We start from the raw sequence: 19,833 nt of genomic DNA on the forward strand, positions 1-19,833 counted from the left end.
AGTAATTTATGCAAATGAAAAATAAAGGAAAGTTTATTTGAGAACTAGTTTATTATAATTATGAACTCCCAACTAACAGAATGCTTTTAATATAATTTTTTATTTTATATTTGGGTATTGTATAATTATATCCTTTGTGAAACAAAGTAAACCATGGCCTAAATTTTTATTGTGTTTTGAAATGTGTCCATTAAGTTATGTAAAGGTGTAGCTCAGTAATTGAAACTGACAGTTATTGCAAACATTTGCTTAATGCAAAGTTCAGTATGCAGTTCTTACAAGTATCACCTCTCACATTTTATTGTATGACATAAATATTAATTGTATTAAAATGTATCACTATGTACATGGCTGATGGATAAAATCATAAAATGATGAGAATAATTTGAACATATAAAGATTCTTCTGATTTTGCCTGACATGGCCTGGTGATTTGGGCAATTCACTTCCACCTTATGGGTTGTATGTTTGAACTCCTATCACAGAACATGCTCGTGTTTTTGGGCTGGTCGTTCAAGTTTAAAAATTCTTGACTAATACAAGATACCCAAACAGCCAATTCTAAAACTAGATAGGATTAAAGTCAAATGTAGAGGAAGAGTAGTTAAGTGTAATTATTTTACAAAACTCTTGTAGTTACCTCTGTATTAAAGAGTAAAAGCATAAATATAGAGTTGATCTGATCTGAAAACTGTGTTTTAGCCTTAGTTAGTAGAATTATTTTTCTTCTTAATTTATTAAAGTATTTCTGTTAGAAATAGTACTCTTTATGAGTTCTTAATAAAAAAATTTACATAGAGCAGAAATTTGATGTTTTGAAGATTTAATTTTACACAGAAAAAATATGGTCACAAAAATTTATATGTTTTTTATACTGAAGTATTTCATGGAGGAATAAATACAGGGTCCACCAAAATAAATATAAGAATTTAAAACTGTAACAATTGACAACAACATTTGTATAATTTGTTTTATTATTTATGAAATTTTTGCTCAATAAGATTTCTTGTAACCATTAAGAATGAAAAATAATGCCCAGTAGGTGCCTTCCATGAACTGTTAGACACTGGCATGCTGTAAAGATGACACTTACATTACAGAGGTTAAAGTTTTATATGTAAGGCCATTAATTTCTGTTTATGTTATCCTTCAAATTCTGTAGTGTCCATGCTTTGTTTATATATGATGTCCTTGAAGTATTCTTAAAAAAGGAAGTCTGCTTCTGACAAATCCGTTACAAGATATTATCATGTTTGGGAATAGTTCATAACTGCCAATGTTGTTCATGCTGTATGTCAAATGGCTCCATCTTGTAGAAACCACAATCCCCATTGATGACCTGTTCAGAAAGAGCAACATTAATGCGAAGTTTTCAACAGTATGCTCTTTGAACAGCATTGATGGAATATTCATATTTGGAATAAAGCTCAACGATAAGCATACACTGTTTTATTGTCTGTCTGTCTGTTCCAAACCTTTAACCTTTGTCTAGAGTAAATTAGATAGTGCTTTTCATTAATACTTTGAAAAATCCAACTGTACTTCTTTTGATGGACCCTTTAGTTATTAGTACAAAAGTGTGCATTGGCTTAGAAATGTGTTTTTCATAAAACTACTCAGGTGTAGCAGGTAATCAAAAGCTGGAACTAAAAATGTTCATGAATTTTTTCTTTGTTTTTAGGATCAACTTCCTGAACTCTTTGGACATTTTCTTGATCTTGGAATTCAAGTCTACATGTTTGGATCACAGTGGTTTTTAACTCTATATACTGAAAAGTTTCCACTGTATGTGGTGTTTTACATTTTAGATCTCTTTCTTTTAGACTTAAGTAACATTTATTTGTATTTTATCTGGTTCTTTTATATACTGTTTTCAATAATTGTTGTCTAAAACGTAATCATTTGTTTTATATCATTTTTACTACATTCTTTTTAAAATTATGATTATTTGTTTCTAAGAAAATTCAGTAATTCAGGGTTGATTTTTGTGTTTGCTTGTTTTTGAATTTCATGCAGAGCTACATGGAAGGCTCTCTATGTTAGCTGTCTCTAATTTAGCAGTGAAAGAATAAAGGAAAGGCATGTTGTCATCATTACCCACTGCCTTCATTGTCACATGTCAAGTTTTTCTAACAATGGAGTTATACAAGATTTTCATAAAAATATTGATGTCTGATGTGAATCTGCTAAAATTAAATGTTTTTGATGTTTGAAATCTATAAATGTTCCTGGTGAAATGTATGAAGTTTCCAATTAATGAACTCTAATCACAATTTTTTACTTCCAAAGTTTATTATATAACAACTATATAGCAAACCAATATTGAGAATCTTCTGCAATTTTTCAAACACACAAGAATTTTGCTATACAGATTTAACAGGAGAAGTTATATCCATTTATAAATATAAGTTTAACTATTAACAAACATCAAAATTAAAATATATAACAACAAGTCCATCACAAATGCTGTATAACTTCAATATATTTTTTTTATTGTGATATTTTTTTTGGCTGCTCATAGTTGCAGTAAACTGTGAATAGAGAATCTTAAGCATGAAAACTTTAAATTAATAATCAATTTAATGGTATTAATACATGCGTGCCATTTTTCCGCTGAAACGCGGATTTCCGCGGTTTTCAAATGGCCAACGATCACCCACGAGATTCGTGTAAATTCGAGGAGAAAATATGAGCGATTTGGGGGGCCGGGTAGGTGGTTTTTGAGGAGAAATCGTATTTTTTAAATGTTTATTGCAGAAAAAAAAAATCTGACCGCCATCTTGGAGGCAGTCTTGTTTTGTCTCGTTGCAGGTCTCGTGGTCTGGTATTGTGTGCATACCAGACGATAAAATATTCTCTACGCTCCAAAGAAACAACAGTGATTGAAATGTTTAAAAGGAAAGATGTTCATTTTGATCCTGTAGACAAGAGAATGTGTAAGGACATTAGATCAGCAGCTTCAAGGTATACCTCAAAGCTGAGGGAGAATCAGAAAAAAAGGGCAGAAAGGCTTGAGGCCTATGGTTCTGTGAAATCTGTCCCAGCCACCTTGGCTAAAGAAAAAGTCCAGAGGCACAGAGAGCTGTCCATTCAGAGAAGGAGAGAAAAAAGCTCGGAAGAGAGCACTGGAAACCCTTGTCTCGAAAAAGAGGAAAGTAGCCAAGATTGATTAAAGGAAATTAAGTGATTTGAAATTTGACTGTAATTTATGCAGCAGTATAATGATAAGATTGCATAGATGAACAATTTGAACTTTAGGTAGTCATGATTAGTCAAAAGAGTAATTTTATGTGATTTGAAAATTGTATGGAATATATGCAGCAGAGAAGTAGTTATTGGCAATGACTGTAAAACATTTAATTGGCAGCATACCAGTAGTTGATGATGATGATGTTATTGATGACAAAAAAAGGATAATAATGAAATGATTTGTATTTGAAATATTTACTGAGTTATTTTGGCTTTATTAATTCATATTACTAATATATTTTGATTTAGAAAAAAATTAAACTGAATAAATAGCAAATAAACAATCTTAAATTTCATTTACTTACTTTTTATTTTATTTGTTAATTTTAGATATTTTGATATATCTTCTAAAAAATGAATGCAAATTAAAAGAATAAATCAATCTGCTAAAAACTGTAAATGAAAGTTATAGTTTTTATTAGTTTGATTTAGTCTTTTAATTTCCTTTTGTTATTTTATATGATATATATTGTGTACTTTTCCAACATTGCAATGTCAAAAAACATAAAGAAATTATGTCCCAGATTGCACAAAATCACACCAAATAGCATCCATTTTTTAAAAATTTCCCAGGGGAACATGCCCCCGGATCCCCCTAGTTAGGCGCGGCTGCGCCATGCTGTGGTGCCTTTGGCACCAGACTATATACCTTTTCCTCTTTTTTTCATAAATGTCATTGGCATGCCTGTATTAACTAAATGAGGGGCTAGGGAATAAGTATTTGTGTTTTCTTATAGCAAAGCCACAGTGGGCTATCTGTTGAGTCCACCGAGGGGAATCTAAACCCTGTTTTTAGCATTGTAAATTCATAGACTTATCGCTCTACCAGCAGGGGACTAGAGAAATAAGTATAAATTAGTAACAACTCAAGTTTCAAAGCTCATTGAATCAAACTCCTGTACACTATCCCAGTGGTTCAAATAAATAAATACATGTATAAAAATGAAACTATTGTTTCATTACCTCATATTAATGGAGTCCTTTTGCCTATCAGAAATATACAATACTGACTTTGTTCCAATAAGAAAAAACCATATTGCATTAATCACTATTTTCCACTAAATGAATTTTAAATTAAACTAAGTCAGTACTGATTGAAAAGAGAACAACACTCAAACATATTATTTTACGTTTCAGTGTAAGCTACTCAACCTACCCTAGGCTCTTCTATTTGGTTTTATAATTGCTACAACATTTGTTTTATTTAAAACTAACAACTATATTATGTACTTGGACCTTGTAAAGAAAAATAAGATAAAAGAGAGTCAGTGTTTTGATATATTGTAATACTGAAGTGACTCAAAGTTTAGAAAAATCATCTGAGACATTAAAATATGAGAGTTGAAACAATATCTGTTATAGAGAAACTCATTTGACAAAGGAATATGTAAACACATCTGGTCACATTAAAGTAAGTATTTGAACATCTGTTGTTGGTAAACACTAACACAGATCTCTTAATAACATTAAGAACATGAAAAAAACATTTGGGAAATATATTTCAGTCCAACAAACAAAAGTAAAAAGTTCTAGAAGTTATGTAAATAAAACTTGATAGCTATAAGATAAAGAAAATCATTTTTATACTTAAATGAAAATCACCTTGCAGCCAAAATATTCAGAGTCTGAGTGCAGGTACCTACAATAAATAGATAACATATTTTTGATAAAAAGATTTAAATTAAAATAATGTCACTCTTTGCATACAAAGTACTTATAATCTTTCATATGCATTAAGATATCTCATAGTTACTGTATGTATTATTACACAAGTGTTCTTTTATAGTCAGGGCTCCTGCACATTGCAGTAAACCATTGTAAAAGGATTAAAAAGAAACTGTTGAACCAGATCTTAACTCTCTTGGCATAGGCTTGGTCTCAGACACCAGCCTCATAACCATTTTGTGCTTGTTATAGTTTTCATGCTATAACTTTTATATTAATAAGTTTATTTGTATGAAACAACTTTTTTGTTAAGTTTTAAGTTTGCTTAAGTAATATTTTTGAGCCTTTTTTCCTTTTTGAATTTTGGTTATACAACATGCAAAGTAATTTTAAGATTTAGAAGAATTTCATGCATGGAAAATTTTAACATTTCACGTGCAAAGTTTTTATAACCTCCAGGTAATTATGAAATTGTTTTCAGAAAAAAATATTTTTTATCTGTTATTTTCAATATTGTATCTCTTGTAAGTGTTTGGTCAGTGTGACTGACCTCATAAAAAATTAGAAAATAAATACAAATTTTGCTTTTTTGCTCTAGAGTGAGTACAAATCATAATAAAAAAACACAAGTGTTTAGTCTAGTTAGCCTAAATCTCATAACATTATATATCTATATTTATGTATATAATTTTTATCATATTAACCTTTCAGCTGTGCCTGGCTAACATTACAGAAGTTGCAATGACGTGATAAAAAGGCACTTATGTTATTGTATCCAGGAATATAAAACTGGCCTTTATAAAGTGACCTGTCTTAGTTGTGGTTTAGTGGGCTAGTATTCTGTAAAATGCAGTCATATTTCAATTATAATATATTATTTCTGTATAATCATCATTACCATTCACAATTATGTTCTTAAATTTGTTTTTCATAAAATATAGAACAGTGAATAAAAAAAGTAAGGCAAATTATTACCTTTTCTTGTTATGCCATACTACTTGTTGTAGCATGGTAAACCTTAAAGTTTTCACATGGGGGATGTGAAATGAAATAACTTTTTTAGGTTTCATACATGCATTTAAAATAGCCAAAAGTCATGAATTACTATATTTATACCATAAAACAGGGGTTTACAACTTCAGAGTGCACGAGTCTAATGACGGGCAACATTACATTTTTGTCAAATTAGGGCTTACTAATGCATTACATAATGCAAAATAAAGAGTAAATAGATCCATGGTAAGGTTAGTTTATGTCCTTTCTTCATGGTGAAATGAGTTACAGTTGGGGAAAGAGTTAATCTGAATGTGATGTACTTTACATTACATGATATTTGGACGGGCATATTTGTGAAAAAAGATGTATTTCATTGTGAAAATAAAAGGAAAATATAATTTAAACATGTTCAATTAGGAAATAAATAAATTTAATAAAAAATCCTGCATATAAAAGAAACATGTCGACATGGAGTTCTGTCATTGCTAGTCTCAAGAGGTGAAGCAGAGAAATATCTTTGAGGCGATTTCTTTTGTAGTTCTTAATGAATTTTATTGAGGAGAACACGCTTTCACATATGTATGTGCTACTAAAATTGATGTCATTTTCTGTCCAAAAGTATGCAGATTTGGAAATCAATCTTTTGAAAGTAGTTTAAAGAAATGTAGTCCTTTTATTTGTCTGGTTTGCAAAAATGGATCAGCTGTTCTGTTAATTGCTGACAACTTGGAAAGTGGGCAAAGTCATTGTTTTCCAAACAAACTTTGAAAATTCTTAACTTATTTTGAAACCCATTTATGTTTCCCATTAAATCTGATACCATTTGGTTCTAACCTTGGAGCTTAAGATTGAGATCGTTAAGATGAGTGGTGATGTTTGTGAGAAAATCCAGTTGTTTCAGAAAATCCTTTCTTTTGTGCTCTTATTCCAATTGTGTTGTATCCAATGAAGCAAACTGATCAAGGAATGCAGGGATTTCTTTCCTTATTACAAAGAACCGTTCAAGACACTTTCCGGCATTGAGCCACTTAACTTGGTTGTAAAGAGCCAAATCCCCATATTCTACTTCCATATCCTCCAAAAAGTGCTTCAGCTGCTGATGTAAAAGAGCTTTGCTTTCTCCTGTTATCATGTTAATGTCTTTAACAACAAGTTTAAAAACTTCATTTTGTTTCACTGGTTTTCTACACAAAGCTCTTTGATGAATAAGACAATGAAATGTTGGAGAAGTTACTTCATTGTTCCTTGGAAAACCAACAAAGCCTAATTTTTTCCAGTCATTGCAGGTGTGTCATATGTCACTATTGCCGAACACTTATTGAAACCTCCGAATTTATCACCTGAATTTTTCACTGCCTCGAAGATATCCTTTCCTTTTGTGGTCCTATGAAAAGCACATACATTCAATAATTCCTCTTTTGTTGAAAAATCTTCATGAATAATGCATACAAGTATTAACAGCTGACTTACATCTGCTTGATCAAGACAAGGCGAGAAATAAATACTTTTTCAACCAATCCAACAAGTGAGTTTTCTAATTGCTCTCCCATATCGGTAACCCTTCTTTGTATGGTTTGGTTGGAAAGCACCTCTGATTCAAATCTCATGGCAATTTTGGCATCCCTAAATGCATTTGTTATTTCATCAGCACATATTTTTTTTACTAAAGTGCCATCAATAAAAGAGTTATTTGCTCTTCCAAGTTCAAGAGAAACCATGAATGAAGTATTTAAGGCAGATGTCTGGCTTTCTGACAGCTTGCTAAACATATACTTGTTTGTTGTTTTAATTTCTTGCTGAAATTTGCAATCTGAACTTTTTGAGTTTCTTCTTCATATTTTTTATACTTTTCTTCATGCATCGTTGAATAATACCTTTTCATACTACATTCTTTAGGCATTGTATAATTTGCATACAAACCAAACACTGCAACTTGCCCTTATTGTTTGTAATTAAATAATCAAGTTCCCAATGTTCCTGGTACACTATTTTTGCTGTCAATCTTACGCTTCTAAAAACCTTTGCTCATGTTTATATTTACCACGGAACTGAACAGTGATATTTTACAACACATCAGCCTCCTCAACAGCGAATGGACAGACTGGCAACAGTCACCAGCCTGGCAAGTCCACTTTGTCTATCAAGGGGAATGATGGTATAATATGCTGAGGTGTATGTGATATAATTTAAAAGCTATTACTATCAAGTTACAACTGTAAAATTATAGAGGCATAAATAATAAACATATAGGTGCACACAAAATAAATTTTAAAATTTTATTAGTGAATGTCAGTTGGAGCTTTTTACATTGCAAGTCAGAATCTTTCATTTCTGCACTACAAAAAAATATTATAAAAGTAGGTTATTTTTTCAATAAACTTTCACGGGCTGCATGTGGCCTGGGTGCAGCCTGTTGGAAATCCCTGCCATAGAATTTCACTATAATTTATCAAACTAGGTAACTAAGCTGTACTTGGGTCTGAAAGGTAAGAAATTACAAGCTCAGTAAAGTCTTTTCTTACTGTTTGGAATTTAACATGAAAAGAGATAGTTTTGCATCCCAAATACTTCAAAGAGGCTGAGAAACCCACTACATGGACATTCTGAGCTTTTGACTGGGTTATTCACACAGAAGTAGATGTACACAAGCATGTATTTCTAAAAATGGAAAGAGATAGGTGGGGCAACTATGTTTAATTCATTAAGTGTAGTGAAATTTCGGCAAATACAAAATACAGGAGGTTCCTATCTTATAACCAAGCTTGTCAATATCACTAATTTGAGTATCTAATTTGTAAGAAACTATGGATTTTATATTTGGACACCATAAACATCTAATTTGAACCATTGGTGCATTTAACATATCATGTGACACACAAAAAATTATTATTTCTTATTTCCTCTTTTATATTTACTTTTACATTAAAAAATTAACTAATATATAGTGCCAAAACATGAATTATAATTTACAGTTTGATACCAAAACTTAATGACATACATTCATGAAAATAGTAGTTTAGTTAAATTTTGAATGTGAGCCAACAAATGCAATTATATGGTCTTTGTTCCATGATGGTAAGGTTAATTCTTGCAAATATACTCCAAGAATTTTAATATTCTCTGCACTTTTATAAACATTATAAAAGTTCACTTGACAATTCCACATGAAAATATTACATAACTGAATATGTTTTTCTTCTCTGTTGTTTCATTGTAAGTACTTCAATGTTATGTTACTACCTTCTGATTACTCCTTAGAAATGTACTTTTCATGGCTTTAATAGAAAAAATTATGATCCCCTTACATTCATGATTATGATTTCATGCTAATTGAAATACTGATGGTAAGGGTTTGAAGGATAATCTAAAATGGAAAACACTTTATATATGCTTAATTTTTCTTTGCTCTGATTAATCTCTGAATACCTGAAAAATTATAATTTGTTGTCTTTTGGCTATCATGAGAGTTTATAGGAATTGCCTTCTGTGAGTGATGAAATGCAAAGATAATACCTGCCTGTTGCTATTAGTGTAATTACCATTAAACCACACATAACAAGATCATTATTGGTAATTGTATTAATTTTTATGTTTTATAATTTGTGCTTGCTTTGAATCTGTATGTCTTTTGTTGAATGGTTCAAGTCTTTGCTTGACTCCTGCAATCTTGGGGGTTGTGTTTACACCACTACACTGATGACTGACTTCTTTTAGTACATTTCAAACTGGATTCTTCACAACACACTCATATGCTTCTAAATGAAGCAGCCAAAGTTTGTTGAATCTTCATCAACAACTAGTAGTTTCTAGCAATACAGTGTGTCTTGGGTCACTTTCTTGCTGTTGTAGAGAATGGACTAAGAATGATCCAGTCATATGTTTCTACAGTGGTGACTTGTATCAGTCATCAAGGAGGCACCTGTTACCTTTATGGTGAAACCTTGTAACTCCTTTCTTGGGCTTGCATCCTGGGAATACATCTTCTTGTATGTTCTGTTTTGGGTGCTTTCAACACTTTGGCAGATTGCTTTTCCTGACCAGACTAAAGTTATCTTATGGAGTAATATCTCAACTTTCAGGTTTTCCAGTGCTCTTGCAGTCTCTGGGGTACTTCTCATCTGGATGCATTTGCTCTTTGCCTTGATACAAAGTTATCATATTTTGGGGTCTGTGGGTACTCTTGTATTGGATTGGACCAACCAGTACTTTTATATTTATCCTCCCATTCAGATACGGCATGGCCAAGTGGTTAGGGAGCTTGACTTGTAATCTGAAGGTCGTGGGTTTGAATCCTTGTCACACCAAACATGGGGGTGCTATAATGTGATGATCAATTTAACTGTTCATTAGTAAAAGTGTAATCCAACTGTTGGTAACAGGTGGTAATGGCTGGCTACTTTCCCTTTAGCCTTACACTACTAAATTAGGGATGGCTAGCATAGCTCTCTTGTAGCTTTAAGCAAAACTAAAAAAAACAAACAAATCATCCCATTTGACTTCTTCCTATGGGGATTCCAGTCATCCATGTCAGGTTCTTCTGATTGCTCCTTACTGGCAGGCACAATTTAGGTTTCCTGATCTCTGTTACCTCTTCTTATCATTTCATTTCTGCTACACTAATCTCAGTCACCAGTTCTTCATCATGCCTTTCTGACCCTTTGTCTTCATGACTGGCATTTTAAAAATCTCTGGTTAGGAGATGTGGATTGTCTAGAGGTATCACTTCCTTTTTAACATGGTCTATTTGCTTTTCCTCTGTTGAGGTTTATTAATGTAAATGGAATGTCTTTTACCAGTGGTTTTTGATTGGGGGTTTTCTACTTCTCTGCTCATTTTTTCTCCTCTTTTTGGATTTCTCCTCTTCCCAAACTACTTATTGAATAGCCTTATCTCATACCATCAGTTTTTCTTAGTATCATTAGGTGTTCTACATTCCTCCCCTCTCCTCTTTGTTACATTCTTTTTGGATTTGTAGACCTTATTTAGCAGTCCTTCCAGTTTGGAATATCAGTATTTTTCTTCTCTGCCTCACTGTACCTCTGCTTAAACTTTTGTTCTCATGTTTCTCATTTCACTTATCCTTTAAAACTTATTTCCTACTATTTTTTTGGCTGTGGGCATTGTTAGTCTGATACATTTGCTACTGATGTTTATGCACACTGTACCATTCCACATTTCTTCTCTCTCGTCTGCATTGATCATCTCTTTCCAAAACTTCGGTGTCTCATATGGGTTGTTCTCTCTTCTCACCATTTTTACTTCCCACTTAGCCCATTCCTCCCTATCTTCTTACAGTACCATGTTTCTTTCCATTAAATCTGACATTTCTTATTTCTCCTCGCTTTTCATCTTTATTGTCCATTGTAGGAAATTCTACAGTTGTGCTTTCCTTTGTGTTAGGGTTTTGTCTTCCACCTATGGCCTTACTCCAGACTTCAGTGTGACTTTTGACTGATAAATTTTATTAATTATTTCATGGAGTTTTTCTTTCCCTTTTTATCATGTGGATCCCACTCTGTGGCAAGTGGTGCCTAACATAGTATTCTTTAAATCTGCACTGTAAGGGATGTTGACTCGCTCTCACATACATGGCTCCATATGCTTTCCATTGAGATGGGATATTCCACGTGATTATTTGACAGTTATTTATCTTGTGATACTTTCTTCATAAACATGCTCATTTCGAAATTTACAACACATGGACTATGTGGATTGATGTCCACCTCTATCATGCTTTGAGTGAATAACTTGGTATTGTCTGCTTTTAAAAATAGGGTTTTGTGATTGCCCATTGTACTGTCTCTGGTGATAATGTTTTTCCAGACTCTCCATTACATTTTTAGCCTGCTTCCTCGAGTAGAGTATGGGAGTTCTCACCATTGTCTATTTCCAAGCTGTTTGGATGGTTGACCATGAAAGCATCCTCCTGAATAAATTCCACATGAAACAGATTAAAACCATTCAATTTAGAGTAGGGCAATGGTGCTCTGCTGGTATAGATGTGATGTAGTCTCCATAGGAATTAAGCCATCATCTTGCTGGTTGATGTGGCCTGCTGGTCACATTTACACAACAACTGGAGTTGAGCCATTTCCTTACTGGATGATGTGGTTTCCTGACACTGTTTACAAATCCAGTATAGTTGAGCTGTCACATTATACCATTTAAACTACCATAGAGTTGAGCCATTACTTTGCTTGAGAACATGACCTTGTGATACACATTATGTGCACATTGGAGTTTAAATGTTGCAATTTCATTTCATTCCTTTAATCCTCATTTTATCTTCACCTGGATATTGGTATGATGCAAGGTGGTTTTGGGTTAATTTGATATAATTAGTACGGCTTGCTGTGTCCTTTCCACTCTACCTCACAATTTCTGCCCTTCTGTATTACAAACACTTCACATGGGTGAGTCAGTGACTTGGGTTGGAACCAGTGTGGCTCCCCTCTTCGGATCTTTGGATCTATTTCTTTCATTGACAGTGACATTCTTAAGATGCTTTCAGGGGTACATTTGTCTATCCCTTGCACTGGTCCCCTCTCATTCTCAATTCAATGTCAGAATTTAAGAGTTGACATATGATGATATACACAAAAGACCTGTTTGGAATATAGTAATTCCAACAAAGGGGGGAGTAGTGCAATGCTTGTGGCATGTGTAAAGAAAAAAAAAATAAATATAGAGGGTAGCACTGAACAAAAATAGCTAATCTTATGAGGGAGGTAAGTACCTATTGGAAATACATTTCCAGTTTAGGAAAATTATAACACCTATTGCCAATCAATGTTTATGATACCTGGCTTTCAAGCCTACACTTAAAAATGTTGCATAATATCATAGTATATAACTACATCACTTAATGGTTTATATTTTGTTATAAAATATTAATTTAGGTTGGAAACATTCATAGTTGTCATTGTGTGTGGTTAAATTGATAAATTATTAACTTGTACAAAAACAAATTCAGAAATTAAAGTAGGTATAATGCTTCTGAGTTGTTAAGGGTTAAGGAGAAAATAAACAAGGATTTGAAGTTATTGAAAGTTCATAATCTTTCAGCTAAATCTTAAAATCAGTAGTTGTTTTTATAAGAATGATACCAAAAGAATATGAAATTTCAGAGGACATAACTTTCAAGATTTTTAATGCATTTCCAGTGGACATTTTTTGTAATGAATTTGCTTTAACATGGTCTTGGAATTTGATGTCATTTGCCATGAAGGTTCTGAGATTAACCTTACTGTCATTTGTGCAAGCTTGTTATGATATGGTGGACACTGTGATATTGAGCAATAAATATGTAATCATAGAAATTAGATGAGCATGGTTGATGGTGAAAGAAGTAATTTATATAGTAGTATGAGACCTAGATTATTGCTGTTATGAAATAGGATTTATCCCTCTTTTTATCAACAAAATTTCTAAAAACTTTATTGTAAATTAGAGAGAAACTTGTGTTATATTTTTATTTTAGCATGAGAATAAATGTCTGTTGGAGAGCCACATACGACTAGAACAAGAAAATGATGATCTTGCTCATGAATTGGCCATAAGTAAAATACAATTAAGAAAGGAACTTGATATTATAAGTACCCATTTCACTATTTCATCAAAAATTGTTATAAATTTAAGTTTTTACCCTTACAAAAGTACCCATGAGAGTAATTATACTATGATTTTTGATAATATATGCATATGTTTACAACATTTTGCTGATTATTGGTAAACATTACAAGGCTTTCATACACAAATATATTTTTTATCATTTGTAAACTTAAATTTTAATTCTTGTGGCTTGTGATTCATAACATTTTCTAACCTCAAATGCTGTGGGATGGTGTTTGTTCAGAGTGTTTTAGGATATATTTTTACAAAATTTTGCAGATTATTGGCAAACATTAAGAGGCTTTTGTATGCAAAATATCAGATTTTTGAATTATGCATTCAGATAGTTTAACTTAAGATTTCCTCATAACACTTTCTCCTTCAAAATTTTGACTATCCAACATGCAAATAATTTTCACTTTAAAATTACAAAAAAATAATTTTATGGATCCAAAAATTTTTAGATTTCACATTTTAAATCTTTATAACTACCAGATAATTATCAAATGCTTTTTGAGTAAGAACTTTATACTTTATTTGTTATTTTCACTAACTTATCAGAATCTCTGTATGTGTTCTGAAGATTTGACAAATCTCTTAACCACCATAAAAAAATAGGAAATAAATATAAATTGTTTTTTTCTTTCTATAAAGACTACAAATTATAACTTAAACACAAGTGTTTACTCTAAACAGCTTAAACATCATAATATTATACATTTATATATATATATATAATTGTTATTTTTATTATATTGACATTTTTAGCTGTGCCTGGCTAACAGGAGAGTGGTTATGATGATGGGGTGTGTGTACACTTATGTTGCTCTATCCAGTAATATAAAATTGACATTTACTTTTTACAGAGTGACTTGTCTTGGCTGTATTTCAGTGGACTAGTATTTAGTAAAATATAGGCACATTTCTGTTATAATACATTATATATGTAGCTAGTGTTTATGATCGAGTTCTTAAACATTTTTCTTAAAACACATAACAGTGAATAAAGAAGTACATCATGCAAGCAATTATGTCTCCTAGTTACACCTTATGCACATTGTTGCTGCTTGTTATGGCTTGCTAGGCCTTAAGAAATTTTGCATGTGGAGGGTATGAAACAAAATAATATATTTTTGCATACAGTTGAATAACCAAAAAATGACAAGTTACTGTAGTGATACCTCAGAAGAAGTCAATTATAATTTATTAACTTTGGTAACTAAGCCATATTTGGGCCTAGAAAAATATGAAATTTTAAACAGGCTAAAAAAAATTACCAGCATGAAATTTTGTCTCAAGAGAAAGAGGGTGTGTTGTTATATTTGAAAATGGCTGAGAAAGCCACTAGGGGACATTCTGAGCTTTTGATTGGTTATTCACATGCTGTATATAGAATTAAGTGTATATAAAGGACTTTTTCCAAAAATGGAAAGAAGTGATTGGGGTTGCTACTGTGATTGATTCCATACATGAGCCAATATCTCACCATATAAAAAAGATAAGAGGTTTTTATTTTACATTCTAACTTGTAAATTTCAGTTATTTGAGATCCTATTTCATATAATACTATAAACTTTGTATTTTGACATCGCAAACATCTAATTTTAAACCTAGTTGCATTCATCATACCATGTGGCACACAAAAATTGATGTTTAGATTTTTTTTTAAGATATTTACTTTTAAATTAAGAAATTAATGTATATTGTATAATATAAAAAATTGAATTATAATCTACAGGGTGATACCATATTTAATGACATAACTTCATGAAATAGTATTTCAACAAAATTCTGAATGCTAGTCAACAAATGTGATGATGTAGCATATGTCTCATGACTCATCTGGAAAGGAGTAAATAGAAATTAACTGGTAAAATGTCATTTGAGTGTACATAAAATAAAACTATATTTATTTAATTCTCAAAACAATAGCAAAGTGAGATTATTAGGTATTTAAGAAGATATTAGGTACTTCTATATAAACAGTAATATTTTCACAATATAACAGTGTATTTGAACTGATCACAGGCTGAAACCTTAACAAAAGAATTACTTGCTACTAAAATTTCATTAAGAGAAGCCGAAGAAGAGAAGAAAAGACTGGGTACAGAAGTAGACCAGGTTAGATGATGATGATTAAATTTTTAAGTAAATAACTTGAGAAGTTAAGTTGTAGATTGTTAAACTCATGGTTCACAGTCTAATAGCCAGGTTATATTCTGTTTAATACTATTTGAAATGTAATTTTTCATATTATTCTACAATTGAGATGAAATTGAAAAAGAATGCAAGAAATAAATGATTTTTTTATTGAGGTGAAATCTACATTTATGGTTCAAAAATTGTGTTTTTGTAAGAATCAAGCTTCATAGTATACAAAGGATTAAATGGCTGCTGTAAACGTTTTTAAGGCTACATCTTTCTACAAAAGCACACACAATTAAAGCTAATTAGTATATCCAGTAAATCCAAAGGTTAATAAATGGTGTGTAATGAAATATTTAAGAAATGTACAAATATTTCAGTAAAGTCAATTTACTAGTGTACTATAATTATAAATCACCATTCACATTTATTTTTACAGAAATAATAAAAATGATGAAAACTGTTTCTAGTTGCACACATGATGAATTGAGCAATTTACTTTCCTGCTCAGGTTTTTTTCCCTAATCCTAATTTAACTGTAGAACATTGTTCCATTTATTTACTGTTTTACTACATTTTGAATATGTCATAATTGTAAGGATTTTTTATTGAAGTTTTATATAGTTTGTACAGAACAATTTAAATAAAATCTCTAATTATCATTTGAATTATTATGCTGATTAAATGTTAAACAGATTTTCTTATTTTAACTTAGATAAAACAATTCAAAATGTAGTAAAACAGTAAATAAATGGAACAGTGTTTTACAGTTAAATTAGGATTAGGGAAAAAAAACCTGAGCAGGAAAGTAAATTGCTCAATTCATCATGTGTGCAACTAGAAACAGTTTTCGTCATTTTTATTATTTCTGTAAAAATAAATGTGAATGGTGATTTATAATTATAGTACACTAGTAAATTGACTTTACTGAAATATTTGTACATTTCTTAAATATTTCATTACATACCATTTATTAAACTTTTGATTTACTGGTTCATATACTAATTAGCTTTAATTGTGTGTGCTTTTGTAGAAAGATGTAGCCTTAAAAACGTTTTCAGCAGCCATTTAATTCTTTGTATACTATGAAGCTTGATTCTTACAAAAACACAATTTTTGAATGATAAATGTAGACTTCACCTCAATAAAAATTTCACTTATTTTTTGGTTATAAGGTTATAAAAAACTTGTACATTACAATTACAACATACTGTAGTGGTCTTTAATTTACATTGTTCAGTGGGTGATGTAGAGTAGACTGTCAATTTTTCTTTAAAAAATCAACTGCAGTCTTAATGGTGCATAATGTTTTACCTCCAATATGCTGTGATTTGAACATAAAACATACCTGATATGCAGTTACAGTAATTAAAACATTATAATGCATATTATAGACAAATTTTATGTATATTTGGATTTTTATTAGTAACTGGCCAGAATACTTTCATAATTAGTTATAAACTTTTATTTATTTAACTTTTTATCTACATAGAGTGTATTATTTTCACTCTTTGTAAGTCTTTACCCTTTATATTTGCTATTTGTATTAGCTTTTCATTAGTGAAAAGCTTTTTACTTTGATTTTCATTGTTTATATTAGTCTTTTTTTATCAGTTATGAGCTAAAACTTTTGATATGGATTGTTTTATTGTTTCTTCTCACAGCTAGTTGCTAACTTTATTGAAAGAGTTTGATTTTACATAAAATTCACTTTCATGTATGAGTTTAAACTTAGTATGTGTGGAAAATATTGAGATTCTACTGTATTTGTGTTTTTTATCATTTTTAAACTTAAAATTTTAATTCATGTGGTTTAGGATGTTGTGGGATGGTGTTTGCTCATAGTGTTTTAGAATTCTTACTCAATGAGCTTGATTTTTTTACTTCAGGCTTAGTTTATTTTTTTATTTTTTGAGAACTCCTCACAGTATATCCATTTATTATTGAACTTGCAAGTTTTGGAATGTTGGCTCTTAGCTGAATTACTTTAAAAAGTTTTATACAGATCTTTTGCATGTAAAAGAAGGAGTCATTTGTAAGTGTATATTTTCTCATTTATTGCACCTACAGTGAGAATTACTTTGATATTGACATAATTGTTCTGTGTGCTGAAACTTATGTTTCAAGTTAAAATTTTATGCAAAGATTAAATGAAAAAAATATCAATAATATTTTTTTATGGACTTTATAGCTGAAAGAGATGTGTTGGCGAGAACTCCAACAGACTGAAACAGAGATTTCTCGGAACACTGCTATCATATTAGAGTATAAACTGGTGGTTACTCTATTTAGAATATATTTATTGAATTGGAAAAATATTTTAGATCATTAGTCGTGTACTCCTCACAATTTAGCAAACATTATGGTCACCTTTGGTAAAACTTTTCAGTTTTGATAAGAAGAGAGCCTTAAGAATGCTTACAGCAGGTATTCTTGCATGTCAAAACATGGTTGTTATTCCACTGGCTTCTTTATTATCAGCTTACTGCTTCATTACATTTTCAGTTTGTTTGTAGTCATTGTCTTTCTAGAAGATGAGTCGCTGTCCAGTCAGTCGCATTTTTGAAGAAATAACATAGTAGATCAGAATTTACTTGTACTTATTAGCTGTTAGGGTGCTATCAGTTTTATATAAAGCATTAACACTGTGTTTCACTGTAGATGTTGTATATATTAACTATATCATTCTTATCCTTTTTACTGTTAAACAAATTGTTGTTGAACAATACAAACTTCCCCTGTAAAAAAAGCATACACCTCCAACTTTGCAAATTTCACTTTTTGTGGTACAGTATGTATTACAACTTTTGATTTCATTACTTTTCAGTAGCAGTTTTTAAGCAGTTACATGCCAGTTGACACAACTGTGCTAAGGTAAAATTTACACCTGTATTTGCAGTAATTTCATTGACAAGACCTACGTTCAGTTATGAGTTTTATAACGAACATATGCATGAATAGTCACTATCAGTTTTGGAAGGTTTTGGTTTAGTACCTCAGTCACTTCTATTGTTAAAAGTGCCAATTTCATGTACCTTATTCAGTTTTTTCTGAAATATGGGGTTTTGCCATACATTTTTGTATGTAGTATGCTTGACAAATCAAACCTGATTTCTTTGTGTTTGTCACGTTGTATTTCAGACAATTAATCACAGTTTAAACAACTATCATGTAACTGTGTTATTGTGCCATTCATTTTCATATGATAAAGGATTGGCATGCCCATAGAAGTTGCTTTTTTGCTCTTTATTGTAACCATTTCTGTAATTTATTTCAGTACTGTGTATGTATTTAATTTTCTTTTAATAAAAGAACTTGAAAACTCCTGTTTCCTGTTTCAAGGTAAGACAACACACCTGTTCATTCAGTTAAGCTCTCTTCTCTTTTATTATTAATAATTATTTTTAGTTAAAAATAAGATCATTTAAAAATTTGGCACTACTTTATGCAGATTTACACCTTAAGCCACATCTAAAAGCATGACAGTCATAGTATGCTTAGTGTACTGATATGGTTCAATGCTGCATTAATTAGTGCCTGTACCATACTGGGGACAGGAGTGCTTACTTCAAGAGGCAAGTTGTATCTTTCTTATTCCCCAAATGGTAGTATTCCTTATTTCCCTTATTTTTTATTATACTTGATTTATTTTTCTTCTTTTTATGTTTCATTTTTTTATATTTTTATTTTAATTTGGGAGAGTAGTTGCCTTCTCACAACTGTCTGCAGGCAGTGAAAGGTGATATAGATGTGGGATGTTGTGGGCTTGAGTACCCACATTTCACTCTCCTATGTTTTAATCTTCTTACGTGAGATTAGAAAATTGGAGGTTAAGACTAATAGATTGTGTATCCCAACAGCAATGTGGGTCCTACTTCTTCAGTCACCTCCAAAACCTAGGATACATTTTATAACCCCACATTGTAGCTTGTACTTTAGGATCTCTTAAATAAATGCAACATATTTTGTTTAATTTTAATGGGTTTTGTTTATGGCTGAAAAGTTTATGGTTATAATATAATTAATCAGAGTTTGGGATTTGCTGTTTTTAATGCAGTCCTTCCTCATGATTTTGTTTTGGTTACTTATTTAACTTCATTTAAATGTAATTGTTTAATTTTGCTATATATACATCAACTATAGTTTATGGAAGAACACTGACATGAT

General features: G+C 31.1%; 1 protein-coding gene across 9 annotated transcripts in view; it reads left to right on the plus strand.

Annotated features, from left to right (window-relative positions):
- The window catches only part of LOC143245026 (rab GTPase-activating protein 1-like), a 70,081-nt gene that overhangs the window by 41,421 nt on the left and 8,827 nt on the right, over positions 1–19,833 (plus strand). For 7 of the 9 annotated variants that reach the window (XM_076490804.1, XM_076490801.1, XM_076490800.1 and 4 more), the window contains exon 6: positions 1,682–1,785. Coding sequence is in view for 1 of the 9 variants with exons in the window: in XM_076490805.1 (XP_076346920.1) it covers positions 2,888–3,169 (282 nt within the window). In the remaining 8 variants the exon portion in view is untranslated. The other 2 variants (XM_076490798.1, XM_076490805.1) reach the window with 2 other exon arrangements.

Source organism: Tachypleus tridentatus, chromosome 2 (genome assembly GCF_004210375.1).
Source record: "Tachypleus tridentatus isolate NWPU-2018 chromosome 2, ASM421037v1, whole genome shotgun sequence".
In the NCBI taxonomy this organism is placed as follows: Eukaryota; Metazoa; Arthropoda; class Merostomata; order Xiphosura; family Limulidae; genus Tachypleus; species Tachypleus tridentatus.